Source organism: Mya arenaria, chromosome 3, assembly GCF_026914265.1.
Source record: "Mya arenaria isolate MELC-2E11 chromosome 3, ASM2691426v1".
In the NCBI taxonomy this organism is placed as follows: Eukaryota; Metazoa; Mollusca; class Bivalvia; order Myida; family Myidae; genus Mya; species Mya arenaria.
Genome location: NC_069124.1, coordinates 80,592,290 through 80,611,648, shown reverse-complemented (window position 1 = coordinate 80,611,648; position 19,359 = coordinate 80,592,290). Strand labels below are relative to the sequence as shown.

The following is a 19,359-nucleotide window of genomic DNA, read 5'->3' as shown; positions in this document are numbered from 1 at the left end:
TAGGCTTTGCAGTGTTTAGTAGGACCCCCTCAAACAAGCTTTAAATTGTGGCCAATCAATATTTCATTTTGGATCCCTGTTTCAACGAAATACTATAAATGGATTTTTGACTAAATATGCTGGCAGTTTGCATACCTGTCGGGAATAAACTACCTAAACAAAATTTAATACCACACAAAACAAAAGGTTCTATAAGAAATAGGGTCTAAATAGCACAGCAATTATTAAACAACATATGCAAAACATGTTCATTGTATACGCCGTGTACCTGTTGTTGGGGCCCTTTTTTAAAAGGGTGGTAATACAATGACTGCTTTAACATCCCAAGGAAGCAAAAAACATACATTAATAATAACTTGAGAAATAAAACAAAATAAAATAAAAGGCACGTTCATTGTATACGCCGTGTACCTGTTGTTGGGGCCCTTTTTTAAAAGGGTGGTAATACAATGACTGCTTTAACATCCCAAGGAAGCAAAAAACATACATTAATAATAACTTGAGAAATAAAACAAAATAAAATAAAAGGCACGTTCATTGTATACGCCGTGTACCTGTTGTTGGGGCCCTTTTTTAAAAGGGTGGTAATACAACGACTGCTTTATCATCCAAAAGAAACAGAAAGCATAAATAATTTCTTTTTTTTTCTAAGTAAAATATAAAGCACGTTCATTGTATACGCCGTGCACCTGTTGTTGGGGCCCTTTTCAAAAGGGTGGTAATACAATGACTGCTCAAACATCCTAATGAAGCTTAGAAAATAATTCCCTATAAGTAAAACTTTATCTTAGTGAGGGGCATCACGATCCCCTCCGGCGCCTTGCTTAGAGATACGTTCATTACAAACAACAAATATGGCAGGTTTACCTGACAACTACAAACACATTATATTATATTGAACAAGAATGAGCATAGAGGGAACGAAACGATAACCGGCACGGCACCTTAAGCGACACACACGATAGTGATTCACACGATGAACGAAATACTAAGCTAACAGCCAAATGTATATAGAATATTTATTGTTTTACATATTTTACCTTTTGGAATTACCGAAACATACGAATGGAATTCATGGATTTAAGCAGGTTATTTGGAACGATGAATACCAAATCGACTATCCATTATTATCAAGTCCGGTAAACAAACATTTCATTCCTGGAGTTATGAGATGAACGCGTATAAATTGGATCTCTACTACTTTTAGTAGCTATAAATTACTGATTTTCAATCTACATTATGGTGACAAAACATTTCTTTTCTTCTTTCGTTTTCACATGAAAGGATGAGGTATTAAGGAGTATGATGATATACATCGATTTAACCATAAATTCAGGGATGATAACAGAGCCAAGTTGCCAATCCTGAAAATGTCTGCGTGGGGTTCAGGGGGCCGCTTTAGGGTCCCGATGGGTCCAGGGCAGAGCCCTGGTGGGGGGACAAGGGGGGGGGGGCGAAGCCCCCCGAAGCTTTCCATATTTCAGGGATTCTAATACCCTTTTTTGCCTTAGAAAAGTGTTCAAGGAGTACACCTTTTGGTTTGGTAGATATAATCATGTTCAACACGAGACATCCACAATCAGAACAATTATCAAGAATCTTAGCAGTGAAGTTTAACACCTTTGTCTTTAAACAAAGTTAAATTTACTTTTTTTACCTGAAGTCACAGGCATTAGACAAGTACCTGACATTTTGGTTCAGTTGTCCACTTCCCATAAAACTCAACTGGCTATGATCAAATGCCTGTGTATGAACAGTCTACACTGTGGGATGTTTGATTTATAATAATGAACAACATATCAATTATCATGCTTGCAAATGTTCATTGTAAAAGTGGTATTTATTCAATTTTTATGTATCATTAGAGTATTTATTCAATTTTCTGCACATTTGATGAGAATATAATGTTATTAATTATTATATATATGATTCAAATTAATATCCAAACGGTACTTAAATGCTTTGGCAGCATAGCCGTTGTGGACATGGTGGACATTGATGTATTCTGGTCCTCAGGCCAGGTTTTTCCCCCTCATGGTGTTACATGAGTCCAGCAGCACACAAACTAGATTGTCCCACGGCAGTTCAAGTCTCTCAACAGGCTTTCAATTCTATGAAAATTGATTTAGAATCAGCCCTTGTGATTTTTAAGGAGGCCAAATGTCTCAACACTATTTCTTTCTCTATAGCAGAAAAAAAGCTGCAACAGTTTTCTCATTGTTTGTGTTTGTTGACTTGTCTTAGTTGAAACAAAACAGAGATCCATTAACTCCTCCACATGTTCATCATTGAAATGGCTAGCCACTCCACTCCGTAAGTCATCTTGTATGATGCTGTAAACCTTTGAAGTTTTAATTCGCTGAGAGCTGAGAGCTTTTGTATCTTGGCAAGTGTCACTACTACTGTGGTGCCAGGGAGCATGTTCAGCCATTAGTCCAAATAGTTCAGCCATAAGTCCAAGTATCATGGCCTCTGGATTGAATTGTCAGTCATTGACAGGAACAACTGGATGCACTGGCTGAGGTGTCTTTCATCCCTGACTTTTGTATCCATCAACATACCTGGATGGGGAAATACAAATTACAACTATAGAATTTAATTCTCCTCAAGAAGTTTTGTTGAACTGTCCATACATGCCATATCCCCCGGCGGGGGGAACAATCCCCCGGAATTTCAATCCATCCCCGGCGGGAGATAAAAATCCCCCGGAATTTAAAAAAAAAAAAAAAAAAAAAAAAAAAAAAAATTAAATTTTACATCAGGCAATAATGACAAAGTGAAACCACAGTATATGAGTGAAACTCTCCAAAAGGAAACTTTTACAACAAGTGATCAATAAATTTGTAGTAATTATCAAAGGCAAAGAAATATTACACTTTTGGAAGGAAGAAATTAATAATATTTATTCTATTCTCTTCTTGTCTGAAAGTCATCAAAGCTGATATAATTAAGCACAATTTTTTTTAAGACTTTGGAGGAAGGTAAATTTAATTTAATTGTCTCGAAAACATATTTTTCCAATGACATATTTTGTCCTGCAAGTGCATTACAGTATGACATGACAGTGTATCATAAAAATATGATAAATCATGACATAAAATAATTCTTTATAATGAAAAAGTTTAGAGGTTTTCAAAGCAAACTATATGTGAATACATTTTTTCATACTTGCGTCTAAAAATACTTTAAAATTTCGCCAACTTAGACCTGCTAAAAAAATCCCCCTGAATACAACCAAAATCCCCCTGAATTTTCAGCCTTTTGAACAAATCCCCCTGAATGGTCTCCAGAAAATATGGCATGTATTATGTCTCAAATAGAAAATAAAATGACTGCCTCCACGTAATTTATTTTACTACTACAAAATATTTCTTCATGTTTTTTTTTTTAATTTGAACCAAACCAATTTTCACTTTAACCTCCCATTATGGTCAACACCACTTCTTATTGAGAACAATGCTTCAAACATGAGAATAATAAAGAAACGGTTTACAGCGTAAACTTCAATCGGCCAAATAAAAATCGATTATTATGACACAATCCGAATCGGGATGTCCGAAATAATGCTACATGTGCAAAATTCATTCTCAGTTTGATCACTTTCTATTTACTTAAAAATAAACGTTTCGGGAATTTCACTTAACAATAAATGGCAAATATACCCTTAAAATCGGCGATTCGATGTTTTTAGAAGTTGGTGGTGGTTGTTTTTTTCCAATTTTCCAATACCCGTTTATTCGTCTTCGTCGTCTGTCATATCCGGATACGACCATCCGGATACTGTCTTCTAGTCCCATCGGTAATTTCCGTAATCACCGGATGCTATCTTAACCAATCATATAGCTCGATTGCAAGGACGTAAATAGGTTCGTTAATTTCCGGCTTTACACTTCCGGAAAACTCACCTTTCGTACCCATATTGTTCGAACTGAGCTCGAATCGCTCCCTGTACCCCTCCCCCCCTAGAAAAAAACTCAACGGATTTACATTAATCTCAAAATCGATCCGTGAGGCCTTAAATCCGGAATTCCGGATTAATCCGGAATTTTATCATCCCTGTAAATTATTAAATGCAAGTCACCATAACCTAAAACGAAACCAAATTATTTTTCGGGCGAAGTTGTCAAGAAAGAAAACCAATATCGGTATAAACTGTATAAAGACATTTTGAGTTAACAATTCTACCGATTTAAACCGTTACATCCATAGTGCTGTTAGAAGTCCATGATGATTTTACATGCTATGGTGATGGTGTTGTAATATAACGCTTCTGGTCCAGGTTTATTGTTAGGAAAAACAGTTTTTGATCCTAGCCCTAATTCATTCATTCACTTAAAGATATTGAAATTTTGAAAATATGCATGGAACAAGAACCTTACGACCTATTGATAAAAAAGAGAAGGCACTGGACCAGGGGCTACATACCTGTACATAGAAAGTATACTATGTATTTTATTTATTTTTTTATCCCGCACATACCTATTAAAATGGAAAAAATCGGGCGCAGGCAAAAAAAAAAAAAAAAAAAAAAAAAAAAACCTATATTATTAATCATTATTATTTTTAAAAAACAACCATAATTACCCTCTCTATATATGTACATGTACATTTAAAAAACATGTAGGCAAAGTAATGTCAACGCACTCTCTGGTCTTGAAGAATTTCCAATAAGTAAATAGTGAGGCAATAGTCGGGCATCGACAACAAAGTGGTCAGTTCATATATATATTAGAAATATTAATACATATAGTGGGCAAAAAGTCCTGTTCTCACAACACTTTCTTGTCAATGAACTGACCGTGAGTCTTGCCCATCCTTCAAAAAAAAATACCATTCTTAAACGTAAATGTTTTTTAAGATACAAGACTGGAGAAATGAAACCATATCCAATATTCAGAGCTGTGGGACCTCCCTAGATGTCATTCATCGCAGGTTTCGCGGCATTTTGGGTAAAAAATTACTCCTTTGACGAATATCCCATCAACCGATGGGGGTAAAACTCCCCTTTTGGCTTCAAAATTCTGTTTAAGTCACACTTGGGGATGTGACGGGGTCAAGCCATAATGCAGCCATTATAGGGCGCGGGCAGACCTTTATAAACTCAACAACAACAACATATGCTGGCAGTTGGGAATAACTCTTCGTTGTCAACATTGTTTATAAATTTTCGGATATTGAATTAATCGGATCCTTAAAATTAATAAAGTAATATTTATAATGCTTTTTAAATGTAACATTTTTCACACTTGTACAAAAACTGAGCCCCTGATTACCATAATCTCTTCTATTCTGTTCCACAACACGGAACTGCGGTACCCCGGAACTGAGTTAAATCAATAAATATGTTTTATTTACATTTCGCGGTGTTTCAGTTTCAATAACGTTTGGAGATCCTCTGATTTTAACGGAGCGAGCACATGACATATCACATGACACAAGTATGGCGGATTTACAGGTAACCAACCTTATCAGATAATTATTAGATCTAATCATAAATGTTTATGCACCATCATAGCTATCAAGTGCAACTTGTCTAAACAAAGATTATCGTTGAGAATGATGTATGCTCCCCGACGTGGTAAAGGCCTTTTATTTTATATACACTACTGGTATCTGTGTGATTTCAGTGGTCGAAATTTACACGAGCCCGCAAGCCCGGGCCTGCACTGGTTAAATGTCTTTCGGGCTTGATCATATTCTGAATTTTATATAGTAGGGCTTGTTCAAAAAATTTATGCCAAGCAATAGTATAAGAATTCGGGCTTGTTAATCCAAAAGTCTAATTTTGATGACTGTGATTTACTAATTTGTACGACAGTCATTTGATAGTGGACGGTGGAATTACCGAAAACATGGGAAAACCTGAAAACCCCGTAAATTTTCATACTGCATTGTGTTTAAGTGGGTTGTATGCCATAGTTGTTGGTGGTTAGAGTGGGTTGGGAAGTCGGAGGAGGGCGTGGGGGGTTGGGGTGGCTAAAACCCGGGAACCCCTTTCATTTTCATAAGAACATACAATAGAGGAATTACGGACACTACGGACCATGGACATTACGGACCAGACACTACGGACCAGATTTAGGGACATTACGGACCAGATTTAGGGACATTACGGACCAGATTTAGAAATTTACGGACCAGATTTAGAAACTTACGGATCATGATTTAAACATATTTTTTTTAATTATTCACTCATTAGTTTTTAATTTGTTAATAAATACTTGAATATGAGTGCTCAGTATGACGTTATATCTTCCATAAAACTGTGAAAAAATCGCGTGAAGTTCGAATAGATCGGCAGTTAAATCAGTTAAAAGCAACAGAAGATATATGTTCAAAACAGTTTATTTACCAAAATAAATCGAGCACATATAAGAACATATCAGTGTTTACATGAATCCAAAACAGTTTATTTACCAAAATAAATCGAGCACATATAAGAACATATCAGTGTTTACATGAATCACGAATAAACAGCACATGTCCCCAAAGCCACCATTCATATTTAAACAGGCCCATACAGTCTTCCACATGCTTTGAGCAGACTGCTTGTTGTCAACTCATTAGCAGAATATTCCGCCCAAAGCTTCATGAGCCGGCCTTGTGTCAATGTTGTAGCCTTTCGTTGGTAGCGGTACAGTTTCCTTTCCTTCACCAACTTGCACATGATTGGAATTTCCTGTGCCTCTTTGTACAGGAGTTCAACAAGCAGGTAGAAAGGCAAGTTTCCCTTTTTTGCCCGTCGATTGAGCCTCGCGTGCCAACCCTCGACATCGTTGTTGGCACGGATAATGTGGCCGAAGACGGACCACGAAGCGACTGGCCACATCTCATTCTGTATCCACGTGCTGCTGACATACTGAAGAAAGGAGATCATTCTTTCGTCGTTGGCGTCCATCTTTTCCTCGATCTTTCTGAAGGCTGCTGGGATGTCGCCCGCTGGCAGTAGAGGTAGCGCGAAGACCTTACGCATTAGCCGATACACGGCGTCCCTCGTACTGTAGGCAGTCTGAAATAGCACCAAAATAAAAAAGATATATTATCATTTTTATTTCCATTATTGTAGTAGTAAAAGTAGTGGTATCATCATTTAAAGCCAAATGGATATATTATTTATCAACTCATCTTTTATATATATTACCTGCAGTCCACACTCTTGGGCCTTTCTCCATAGGGCCTGGCCGAAGTGGAAGGCACAACCCCGAATGTCGGGATCGTTGAACACGCTTCTAAGTCCCTGCCAGATATACACATATTACGTTCATTATTATTCGAATTATTATTATACTTTATTAAAAATACATTGATGTTTAACATTGGAATTTCATGGGATTTTTCAGTTACATTAAAGATAATTGTCATACTGAGCACTAATATTCAAGTATTTATTAACAAATTTCAGACCAATGAGTGAATAATTAAAAAAAAAAAATGTTTAAAAACAATATAAATCATGGTCCGTAAATTTCTAAATCTGGTCCGTAATGTCCCTAAATCTGGTCCGTAATATCCCTAAATCTGGTCCGTAGTGTCTGGTCCGTAATGTCCATGGTCGGTAGTGTCCGTGACCCCAATAGAGTATGCGAGGTGATTTGTACGCCGGGATTTGATACTTCATTGTGTTTAAGTGGGTTGTATATGCCGTAGATGTTGGTCGCTCTCGGCACAGTGCCCGTAGAATTACCAATCGGTGCGCATGTTACCTTGTCCTACACTGAAAAAGTCTCTAGTGTTTCTGAGCAGGGATTTCAGCAGGATATTATAGACCTTGTCTCAGAATTTTTACCTGTCTGTCTGATACTGAGATATACAGGATTCTGTAAATCATGTGCTTGAAAGTCCTTACATCAGGCTCTTGAAATGGAGATTTAAAACTCTTCATGACAAACTGGACTTTAAAGCTGCACTCTCACAGATTGAAAACTTTGACAATTTTTTTATTTTTTGTCTTGGAATGAGCCATTTTTGGGAAAATCCATAGAAACCAGTTATTTAAGACTGCTTTATGAATGTTTTATGGATTTTTCTTAAACCGTAAGTAACGATTAAAGCCAGAAAACATTAATTTTCGAACAGAAATATCCAAATCTATGATCTGATTTTTTTGTCAGCAATCTTATATCAGTGGTTTAAAGATATTTACATAAAAATTTGCTCTTTCCTAAACAAAAAATAAAAAAGTTGTCAAAATGTTCAATCTGTGAGAGTTAAATGTTCAATCTGTGAGAGTGCAGCTTTAACCCTAATATTGATGAGGAGTGTTTTGAATATCAAGATGAACTTTTGAATTTTGACAGACTGATGATTTTCATAGGAGACATACTATAAAGCCTTTATTTAGAAATAAGCTGCTATTGATAAATAAAGCAATGTTATAACTTTGTTTTTGTTCCTTTTGTTTCGGTCCGACAGATTTTATTTCGGTCTGACAGATTTTTATGTCTTGTCAGACCGAATGTCTGCCACTTTTTTTCAACTTTAGGGAAGTCTGCCTGACATGTAGTACATTCCTTTCAAATAGCTGTAGTGTTAATCAGTTAACCAGAGTACTGTGTTGAGATACATCGAAAAATTGAACAAATTTCATCAATGAAGTTTTAAAAAGCCCTGGGTCAGTAATAATAATAATAATAATAATAATAACTTTATTTAAAGAAGGTAACACATTAAGACATAGGCATCATATTATAAACAAACATAACACACGACTTATTTACAATGTGGCCTTCTGAAAGAACATACACACGCACACACACATAAATGCTTAGAATGAAAACGCAAGCATAAATTTATGTTATTTCAAAAGGGTACGTATTAAAATGTTATACGAAAACATAAAGAAACATGAATATAATACATTAATTATAAGATCAATGCCGAACAATACATCAATTTGTACCTAAAGGTTAACAAATCGTATCATTAAAATTTATTAACTGAGTAAGTAGGACAGTCACACATGTATTTAACACCTTAATCGAGATATATATAATGTAAAAACAATAGTCATGGAATTATGCGTACAATTCTTACAACGGTTTTTGCAATTGATGATGTAAAAAGAACTTCTTGCAGCAGGCTTTAAATGTATTTTCCGTGTTCGATTTACGTATTCGTTCTGGTAAAGAGTTCCAAACTGTCCCGCTGTAGCATGCAAACGAGTGTTTCTTGTAATGAGTTTTATGTCGAATGTGGGCAATGTCTTGTCGCGTAGAAGATCGTAATCCATATCTTGTATTGTTTGATAACTTTATAATGTCTCTTATATAACTCGGTGTAAGATTGTTAATAGATTTATATACCATAACAGCCGTTTGATATTTGCAACGGTATTCAAATTGAAGCCATTCTAATTGTTTAAATAAATCATGCGATGGCGTTCTAATAGGCTTAAAGAGAATAATTTTAGCAGCTCTTTTTTGAAGCATGGTTATTCGTTTCGTATGCGTTTGCTTGCTTTTCCCCCAAACACTACAACAATAGTCAAACATAGGAAGTATATACGATTTATAAAACAAATGTCTCATTTGATCCGTTAAAAAGTAATTAAGTCTTTTTAAAAGAGCTATCTTTGCAGTTACTTTCTTGCAGACAAAGTCAACTTGCAGGTTCCATGACAATGATGAATCAATAACAATTCCAAGCAATTTCTTCGAAGTTACATTTTCAATAGGTACATTGTCTACGAATAATTTGAGTGCACATGCATTTCTTAACTTTGCATTTGAACCCAGCAACATGCAATTCGTTTTAAATGGATGTATTGCCATGTTGTTTATTTTGCACCACTCCGATATTATATCTAAATTTATTTGCAACGTACGTTCAATTTCCTGCGTATTTGAACTTTTTGCATATAGTGTAGTATCATCAGCATATAAGTCAATCAAGGAATTTTCTATTTCAAAGGTAATGTCATTAATATATATAAGAAAAAGAATAGGTCCAAGAATGGATCCTTGAGGAACTCCAGACCTTATACATCTTCGTGAAGATTGGAAACCACCAAACTTTACAATTTGGTGTCTATCTTTCAAATACGAAGTTATCAGTTGAACGGTATTATCACTGAAATTGTATAATTTCAATTTATGTAAAAGTATTTGGTGATCTACTAGATCAAAAGCCTTTCGTAAATCAAGGAAGAGAGCACCTACATAGTTTCCATTGTCAATTCCATCAATCCAATCATCAATTATTCTTATCAACGCTGTGTGACAAGAATGATTTTCTCGAAACCCAGATTGAAATTCATGTATGATATTCGTATTTTTTAAAAATGTTTTGATTTGATCTGCCATGTGCCGTTCAAACACCTTTGACAGTGTTGGAAGGATAGAAATTGGTCTATAATTATTTGGATCATTGCGACCAGAAGATTTATATATAGGCAAAACCTTAGCCTCTTTAAATGAGTCTGGGAATATTCCTAGCCGTATGCTATTATTTATAATGGACGTTAGTGGTATAACAATACAATCACCACATTGTTTTAGGATATTAGGCCCTATTCCATCTAATCCTGTAGCTTTCGCCGTATTAAGCTTATCAATATACATTTTTACCTCTAATGGGGGTGATGTAAGATATATCAAAGTACTGACCCTTTAGCAAACTATTTAATTTAGTACCAAGTTTTGAAAAATGTGTTTCATCGAACACTGATTTACTGATACAATCGGATATGTCAGTAAAATGCTTATTGAACACGTCTAATATTTGTGCATCGCCAACAACATTTATTCCGTTTGAATGAAGGTATTGTGGTAATATTATACTATTATTGTTTGTAGTGTCATTATTATTATCATTCAACTCTCTGAGGTTCTTCCATAACACCCTAGAATCTTTACAGTTTTTAACAGCTTTATTGTAATAATCTTTCTTGGTTTGCCGTACTAATCGAGTAACTTTATTTCTTGAAATAGGTAGGGCTGGGTAACCCAAACCAATTTATTATTGTTTTAGGCCTTATGTTACCCTGTGGTGTACCGTAATAGTGACTGACATTGACTGACAGGACTTGACTTTGCAATCTTGCACTATGACCCACACTTTAACAAGACTGATACTCTTGCTGGGGTCTTAGCCAATGGATACTCATCATGGTCTAATGGTATTGTTATATAAACTTACCCCAGGATTCAAGCCCATGCCAGGCATGACAAACTACAGAAATTTATAAATAGATTCCATCTTTTTTACATTGAGAAATGCACTTTTTAAAGGGATTTGAAAAATAAACTATTTAATGTATTAGATGGGATGTTTTAACTGTACAAGTGTTCGTATAAATCTGCGAAGTCAAACAGTCTTCTAATTTGTTATCAATATAAATCTATGGTGTGCTCTTGTGATTGTTAATAGGATGATTTCAGATTTCTGTGGTGGCGCTTGTTGTCTGTCTAGCTGGCTTGGTGTGGTCACTGGACAATGGACTGGCGCGAACTCCTCCAATGGGCTGGTTATCATGGCAAAGATACAGGTGCAACACAGACTGTGTCCAATATCCAGACGACTGTATCAGGTTTGTTGAAAATGAAATATACTTAAAATTTGTTAAATAAAGGGTTGCCAGTAGAAGTTAAAAATATGACTATTTATGATTTTCCAGAGGAAACTCACTTTTTTTGGAAAATTTTGGCCGTATTTGACTTCATTAACGAAGAATAATTTGGTAAAAATATATACCATTTTTGATTCTAAACGTAGCCAGTTTACAGCTATAAAAAAAAATAGCCCAAAAACCTTTACAGTATTCTGATATTACAGGCTGATGTCTGTTTGATGATGGGGGAAGAACTAAAGAACTATAAAGAAAAAATTAATTTAGATATAATAAGAACCACACAGGCATTTCTGAACTATCAAGTTTACTTTCTTGCAATTAGCATGTTTGTTTTTCGTAATTCATGTATCCTTTTCGTGTACCAACAGAAGGGTTTTATGTTGGTTTATGTTATAGCAGAACAAAATGGAAAATAAAATTTCAATGTATTAGTACAATTATATGTGTATGTGGGCATACATGTATGTGTAAGTGTATACTGTGTAGTTGATACTATAAACAGTGATGCTCTATTTCTGTTTCAACTTTATTACCCAATTAAGTTTGCTGTTGAGATCTCAGTCTCTTAATTAGCTTAGTTACAGGTATGAAAATATATATACAGCGACATAAAAACTTATTGAAATTAAAAGATAAACTCTTTCAAAAGAGTATCATTTCAAAATAATATTTATAGTTGACTCACAAAAATACATGGTAATCTTTCTGCCTAGCATCTTCTATCTTTTGGTTAGACAGTTTATTTTTTTAAACTCTTAATGATGAAAATCTGAAATAATTACAAAAATGTATGGTGCTATAGCTATATGAATTTTAAACCCAAGTTAAATTGCAATCCATTTCAGTGAAAAGCTGTATATGAGGATGGCAGACCTGTTGGTATCTGAGGGTTACAGAGATCTGGGATACAAGTATGTGAACATTGATGACTGCTGGATGTCCCGCAACAGGTCAAAAGATGGCTCCCTCCAACCAGACCCTGTCAGGTTCCCTAATGGGATCAAATCATTGGCTAACTATGTGTGTATTAAAATTTGTTTTACTGCTGTTTGCAAAATCGTTTAGCGTTTTGAGGTTTTGACACAATAATAGTGTATGTTGTTATTTCACTGCAAATCACTATTGCCTCCAGAACGATTTAGGTTTAGACTTTAACATATACATTTTATACACATGTTCATAGAATGTATAATAGTTTCACCTGTGGCATCCAATATGTTGTCCAGTCATTAACTTTAGAAGCATTTGTCCAATCATCACCAAATTCTGCCAGAATGTGTATAAGCATAATATCTTTGGCAAGTTTTATAACCAGTCACTTGAGAGTTATCTCCCTTCAATTATAAAATAAGATGGATCTTGTCTAATCAATAACTTTAGAAGCCCTTGTCCAATCACCATCAAATTTGGTCAGAATGTGTATGGGCAGAATATCTTGGTCAGACTAGATAACCAGCCATGTTGCTTCAGTCACTCCAGATTCATGACCTTTGAAATGGAAAAATACTGTATTAATAGTGACTGCTCTCTAAATTTGGCTAACAACTACAACCAGAAACTTGGTGTTCTAAAAATAGCACTGGTATATTTATTCCCATGTGTACAAATAAATGTTTTGAAAAAAATAAAAATAAAAACAAATTGACTGCTAACCATTTTTCTTTAAAATAATTTGTGTATTCTTAAAGGAACAAACTTTATCACTTTTTTCTGTATATTTTTTATGCATTCTTTATTTACAAAATTTGAGTCAAATGATGCATTTTTCCCAATCTGAAAGGCCTTGTCCACATTCTCAAAGTGGTGAAAAAACACTGGGATGTGCCAGACTCTGTGATTTGCAGACGCTACACTTAACGGTTTGATGAACATGTTTCACAAAGTTGATTTTCAAAAGTAGTATCATTTTATCAAATTGATACATAAATTTTGGAATCAATTATTTATTTTTCTGACAGTATGGTTGTTGCTAAGTTATTCATAAACAATATTTTAAACAATATCTTATATCTATATAATTTATATGTATAAAACTTGACAAAAAGTTACTTTTATGTAATCTTGTCTGTCTAGGTTCACTCGAAAGGTTTGAAGCTAGGAATATATGAGGATTTTGGAACAAAAACATGCGGTGGTTACCCTGGTAGCAAGTTCTACATGCAGCAGGATGCCGAGACATTTGCTGCCTGGGGAATTGACATGGTGAAGCTAGATGGCTGCTACACAGATGTCTCCGACATGGACGAGGGTAAGTCAGAATCGCTGAACAAACATCCAAAATGTATGCATCATAGAGTCTTTCATGTTTTAATGATAATGGTAAACTGATAAGAAACAAATTAAAAGGACAAACAAGTAACAAAGTATTCAATTGTCTTTTCAGCTGCTGTCATTTTTAGGTCGACTATTCGAAGAATAGGTGGGCTATACTACTTGCCTCGGTTGGCGTGCGGTTTCAGTTTTAGGGCAAGTTGGGATTTTCACTTATAAGTCCAATACCCTACATTCAATTGGCTTAATACTCATGCAGTTGTTCAGGGCCATCACATGATGATGTTAGATAACTCCATATTATTCTTTACACAGATTATGGCCCCTGATTGACTTTGGAACTTAGGTTAAAGTTTTAGGGCAAGTTGGAATATTTTTTAATAACTTTTATATCCTTTGTTCAATTGACTTAATACTTCACACAGTTGTTCAAGATCATCAGACAATGAGGTTACATAACTCCATATTATCCTAAATACAAGTTATGGCCCCTGATTGACTTAGGTTTAAGTTTAAGGGCAGGTTAAAGTTTTAGGGCAAGTTGGGATTTTCACTTAAAACTCCAAAACCATTCTTTCAATTAACTTAATACATGTACTTCACACAGAAGTTCAGAGCCATCACATAATGAGGTTAGATAACTCCATATTATCTTTTATACAAATTATGGCCCCTGATTGACTATGGAACTTAGGTTAAAGTTTTAGGGCAGGTTGGTATATTGTTTAATAACTTCTATACCCTTCATTCAATTGACTTAATACTTCACACAATTGTTCAGGACCATCACCCAATGAGGTTACATAACTCCATATCCTTAATACAAGTTATGGCCCCTGATTGACTTAGGTTAAAGTTTTAGGCAAGTAAAAGTTAAGGGCAAGTTGGGATTTTAATAAAAAAACTTCTATACCGTTCATTAAATGCACTTGATAAAAATCAAAATTATTTACGACCATCTTACAACAAGGAACATAACTCCGTTTTAAGCCTAAATACAAATTTTGGCCCTTAAATTTTTCCTTTGAAAGGCATAATAATTTTGTATATTCTTAACCACATTTTCATGATGGGAAATCAAGTTATTTGAATGACTTGCGTCATTGTTTGGGCGGGCTGGTGGGAGGGCAGCATCAAAGTCACCTTATGTATCGAATAATTTTAGTTAGGTTTGACATAAAGAGACCAAACTTGGTATTATTACATCGATATTGTATTCTAAGTCAAAGCGGCGTAGTTGAGCGCGCTGTCTTACGACGGCTCTTGTTTTTTTTTTATCCCATCTATATGAAGCTTAATATAGTGTTGAATGCATGTAAAAGCAGAAATATTGTATAACCTTAAGTTCTTAACATAATTTAACTTTCTTTAAATGCACGTTTACCACTAACTGGTTTTCCAGGTTATCCAATTATGGGATTCTACCTGAACCAGACCGGTCGCCCCATGCTGTACTCCTGCAGTTGGCCTGCATACATCAAACAGAAAGATTTTGTATGTTATTAATATGAAATACTGTATTTGTATAGATTTCAAGCTTTGTTTTTTAAAGATTTGTGGTGAATGATTTTTTAGCACTTCTTGATATGGACATGTTATAGTAGTGTTTGAAAATCGGACTCCATTTGCTATCGATAATCGAATCAGACCAAGTATTTCGATTTACTATCTACTAAGTAACATTAGTGACATAGATTTTTGGACAACCACTATTGATTGCGCCGACATAGCATTGTCAGCGACGATTTATTGGTTGTGCTTGATAATCGTTTCATCACTATGTTATAGCACACAGTGTTGGTTCAGAAGTATATGAACAATGTTTATTGTTAAATGTAAATTGGTGTCGCTGCCTACCAATGCATTTTCCCAAAATATTTTCAAGGGAATATTCTTACTTGTTAACATTTTATATTTTCCTGTGTTTATTCTTAAATCCAGGCTCTTTACCAGAAGATAGCTAAATACTGCAACATCTGGCGTAACTATAACGATATTGGTGACTCCTGGGATGATGTGTCAGGGATTATCGAGTACTATGGCAAAGACGGGGGAAACTTCAGCAAGGTTGCTGGTCCGGGGAACTTTAATGACCCGGATATGGTAAGCAATATTTCAGCTTGTGTTCCTATCAAATTGAATCAATTAATGGAGGTTTTTTTTATAGATTGTCAACTGTTAAATTAACTCTTACAAGTAATACAATTGTCCTAATTATAGAAAATTTTAAAACCATTATAAATATCAAAAAATTATCTAAAAGCTAAAAGTAACAATTTCTTCAGATCTTATTTTAAGAGGCCAACTTGACTTTGAATGACTTTCAAATGTATGTTCTTGTTACATGTATGTATGTATGTTAATGCATTATTCATCATGTTTATGATGCTTATATCAGTAATGACTTTCCATATTTGTGATGCATATTCATTGCAGATAATATTGGGAGATTATGGGTTGAGTTACGACCAGCAGCGTGTACAGATGGCCATGTGGGCCATTATGGCATCCCCACTCCTCATGTCAAACAATCTGGAAACAGTGAAGCCTGAGTCAAAGGCCCTCCTACAGAACAGGCGTATCATCGCCATCAACCAGGATCCCCTCGGCATTCAGGGAACCAGAATCGTCAAGGTGACAATTTGACAACAATGAATTTTCAGTATCATACCTTTTTTAAGATTTTTTTATGTGTCACTTTTCTCTTATTTTGCTGAATTGTTCAGTTAATAAATCTATTTAAATATTTGATATTTTCATTATCAATCTCTGTTACAGATGGGAACATATTGTTGATAAAATTGTTCATATTTGACTGAATTGATTTCTTCACTTGTTTCTTCACTTTATAAACATTAGAGTATTGATAGGGGTTATGTATCACCTACAATCATGTATATCCTTGTGTGTATGTGACTGTAGCTCCAAAATGCCTTACCAGATTTTAATATAAATTCATTTGAAAGCCCATCAGTACATAAAAGGTTTGCTGCATGCTACTTCCAAATATTTCATTTCATCACATCTTGCAGGATTTCATAAAGTTTTGAAAGAAACTTTATTGTTGAGTTTGACGTTGTGTTTCAGATGAATGGGTTAGAGATTTGGGTCAAGCCTCTTGCCCCAAAAGGAAAGTCCATAGCCTTCGCCTTTCTCAATCTTAACCACGGTGGTGGACCATCCAAGGTAGGGTCTTGCACGACAGGGTTGAATTTGCCTTTAACAAAATTTAAAATTAAATAAAACTGTATAAATTTAATATGACTGTTTGGTTTGTCAACATTAAAAACTACCTTTTTAAAAGCCTGGTTAATTGACTCACAGTTGAACACATTTCTTTACTTGAAACATTGGGGGGTTTTAAAATTGTTCTGGAAGATAAGCTAGTTTATGTAGACTAAGTTGTTTGAAATGACATATTCTTAACAAGCATTAACACTAGACCTAAGGCAGTTATTATATTTAGTTAAATGATCAAATGTTGGGTTAATAGTGTCAGTTAAATTGAATATTGCATATACACTCAATCAAGATTCGTACACTATTAATCTTTGACTATTTAATGTGTATCTTGGCAACATCTTTGCAACATGCTTTTATCGTTACTAGCTAACAAAGTATTCCTTTGAATTGTTTCAGGTAAGCTATCCACTTAATAAGCTAGGTGCAATGTCCCCACAGGGTTACAATGTGACAGACGGGTTCACAGGCAAGCTGATTGGTACATACAAGTCCAAGGACAAGGTCACTGTAATGGTGAACCCAACAGGCATTTTTCTTGGTGTGGCAAACTTTCTCGGACAGTGAAATGTTAAACAGTGTGCATCCTAGTGTGAGTGTGAAGTATATGCTGTGTATGAGAGTTTGTCATGTATGTCAGCACAATGTTCAAAACATTCCAATAGCTTTTTCTCATATTACATTTGTATAAGGTGCATTCTAACATACAACATGTTTTCATATTGTGACTGTATGTGTTTGTTTTATTTCAGTGTCTCTTCATTGCTTGTTTATAGCTTTAAAGCACAATTTTAAACGAGTATAGATCTGTTAAAGCTTTATGCCAAGTACATGTACCTATCACAATGCAGATACATGTACATCAATTGTTCTGTTTATCACAGTATTTAACATAGTTACAATACATCATGCAATATTTCAGCACACTTGTCAGTATTATTTGATGTTGAAATATAAAATGAAGATCTGAGGGATATTGCTTCCAGATTCCTAGGACTAGGCTAGGAGTGACTTCAGAACTAGGAGAGAGTAGTCATACACTGTTAAAAATCCCTTCTAGGCTCAAAATTGCTCTAAGTCTTCTTTTTTAATCAACACACAGAAGACCAACATCTACAACAGATTAGAACATGTATATTATTGCATACTTTATTATCAAAATTGAAAGGCCACAAAATATATAGTGTTAAATAATGTGAATGTTTTATATAACTTATGTGCCATATTGTTACAGTACTTGAGATCTTTGTCCCTTGCATTTTTATAAACTATTTTGTTTCATTTGAAACTTATATTACTGGAGCAGAAACTCAAATATTGACGGCAACTGTTATTGTTTAAAAAAATAACATATACATGTACGGTACATCAAACATGCATTAAATTTCCCTCTGTATACCCAATGCAGGTTGTATTTTTTCTTTTCTTCCTGAATCATCTTGTTCATGTATGATTTTATAAACTATAAGATCACAATTGCACTAAAATGCAGAATTGTATTGACATTATTTATTTTTTTTGGGGGGGGGGGGGGTCTTCCCCAAAGCGAACTGGGTGTATTATTAATCTAATCCAATTTTAAACCCTTCTATCATTCAGTTCGTTTATCTTATTTAAAGCTTCAATTGTACAAGATGGCCTTTTATTACCGGTATGCCTTCTATCCTATTTGCTATTAGCAAAGCATCTGAATTTGATACGTGCAGCTTGTACATGTATTTTAACTTTTTCATATTTAATAGTTTGTAAAAAGTATAACTGATGCTTTGAAATTTATTGGTGCTGGATTTGTACAGTTGATGTTCTTTTGTTTGCTACAGGCTTTTTTATTTGTTTCAGTACAAAATATATTGGGTTACAGTAATACTTTGCAGTAGTAATATTTTGAAAGCAAATAAAAAGGGTTACTAAACAACTTAGCTTATTGATTTTACTTGGTGGTACATTATCATACCATTGTTATATAGAGGGTGGCTGTTGACATCTTGCTATACATGTTTCCGGTCTTGTCTTCACCATATTCTGCTAAATACTCATACTATGTTACATGTCTCTGTCTTTCATTATACTTACAAAAAATAAAGCTATATATTTTATTTAACTGCAAAAATTCTTTAAGCCTCATATGCTGATATTGATATATATTGTGAAGATTTACTGTGAAAATAATATAATACATGCATTGTTATCCTGTTTTGAATCATTTGTATATTCAATGTTGAATTTCTAACTTTCATATAGATTCTAACACAAATAAAATATCTTTCTTACAAATTTAA

General features: G+C 34.5%; 2 protein-coding genes across 3 annotated transcripts in view; one reads left to right on the top strand and one right to left on the bottom strand.

Annotated features, from left to right (window-relative positions):
* Nucleotides 1–5,398, bottom strand: part of LOC128226388 (DNA polymerase kappa-like) — a 22,053-nt gene extending 16,655 nt beyond the window's left edge. The window contains exon 1 of the mRNA XM_052936266.1: nt 5,274–5,398. Within this exon, the coding sequence (XP_052792226.1) occupies nt 5,274–5,276 (3 nt within the window). The 5' untranslated portion in view covers nt 5,277–5,398. The remainder of the gene's footprint in view (nt 1–5,273) is intronic.
* Nucleotides 2,959–19,359, top strand: LOC128226390 (alpha-N-acetylgalactosaminidase-like). Of its 2 annotated transcripts, none has more exons than XM_052936267.1 (10): nt 2,959–2,981; nt 5,373–5,455; nt 11,379–11,527; nt 12,415–12,589; nt 13,643–13,817; nt 15,243–15,334; nt 15,782–15,943; nt 16,277–16,474; nt 16,928–17,026; nt 17,480–19,359. In XM_052936267.1, exons 2-10 carry the CDS (start codon nt 5,441–5,443, stop codon nt 17,645–17,647), a joined length of 1,233 nt encoding a protein of 410 aa, XP_052792227.1. In that variant the 5' UTR covers nt 2,959–2,981; nt 5,373–5,440; the 3' UTR covers nt 17,648–19,359. The 2 variants fall into 2 exon arrangements, with proteins under 2 accessions (XP_052792227.1, XP_052792228.1); XM_052936268.1 differs by lacking the exon at nt 2,959–2,981 and adding an exon at nt 3,773–3,799.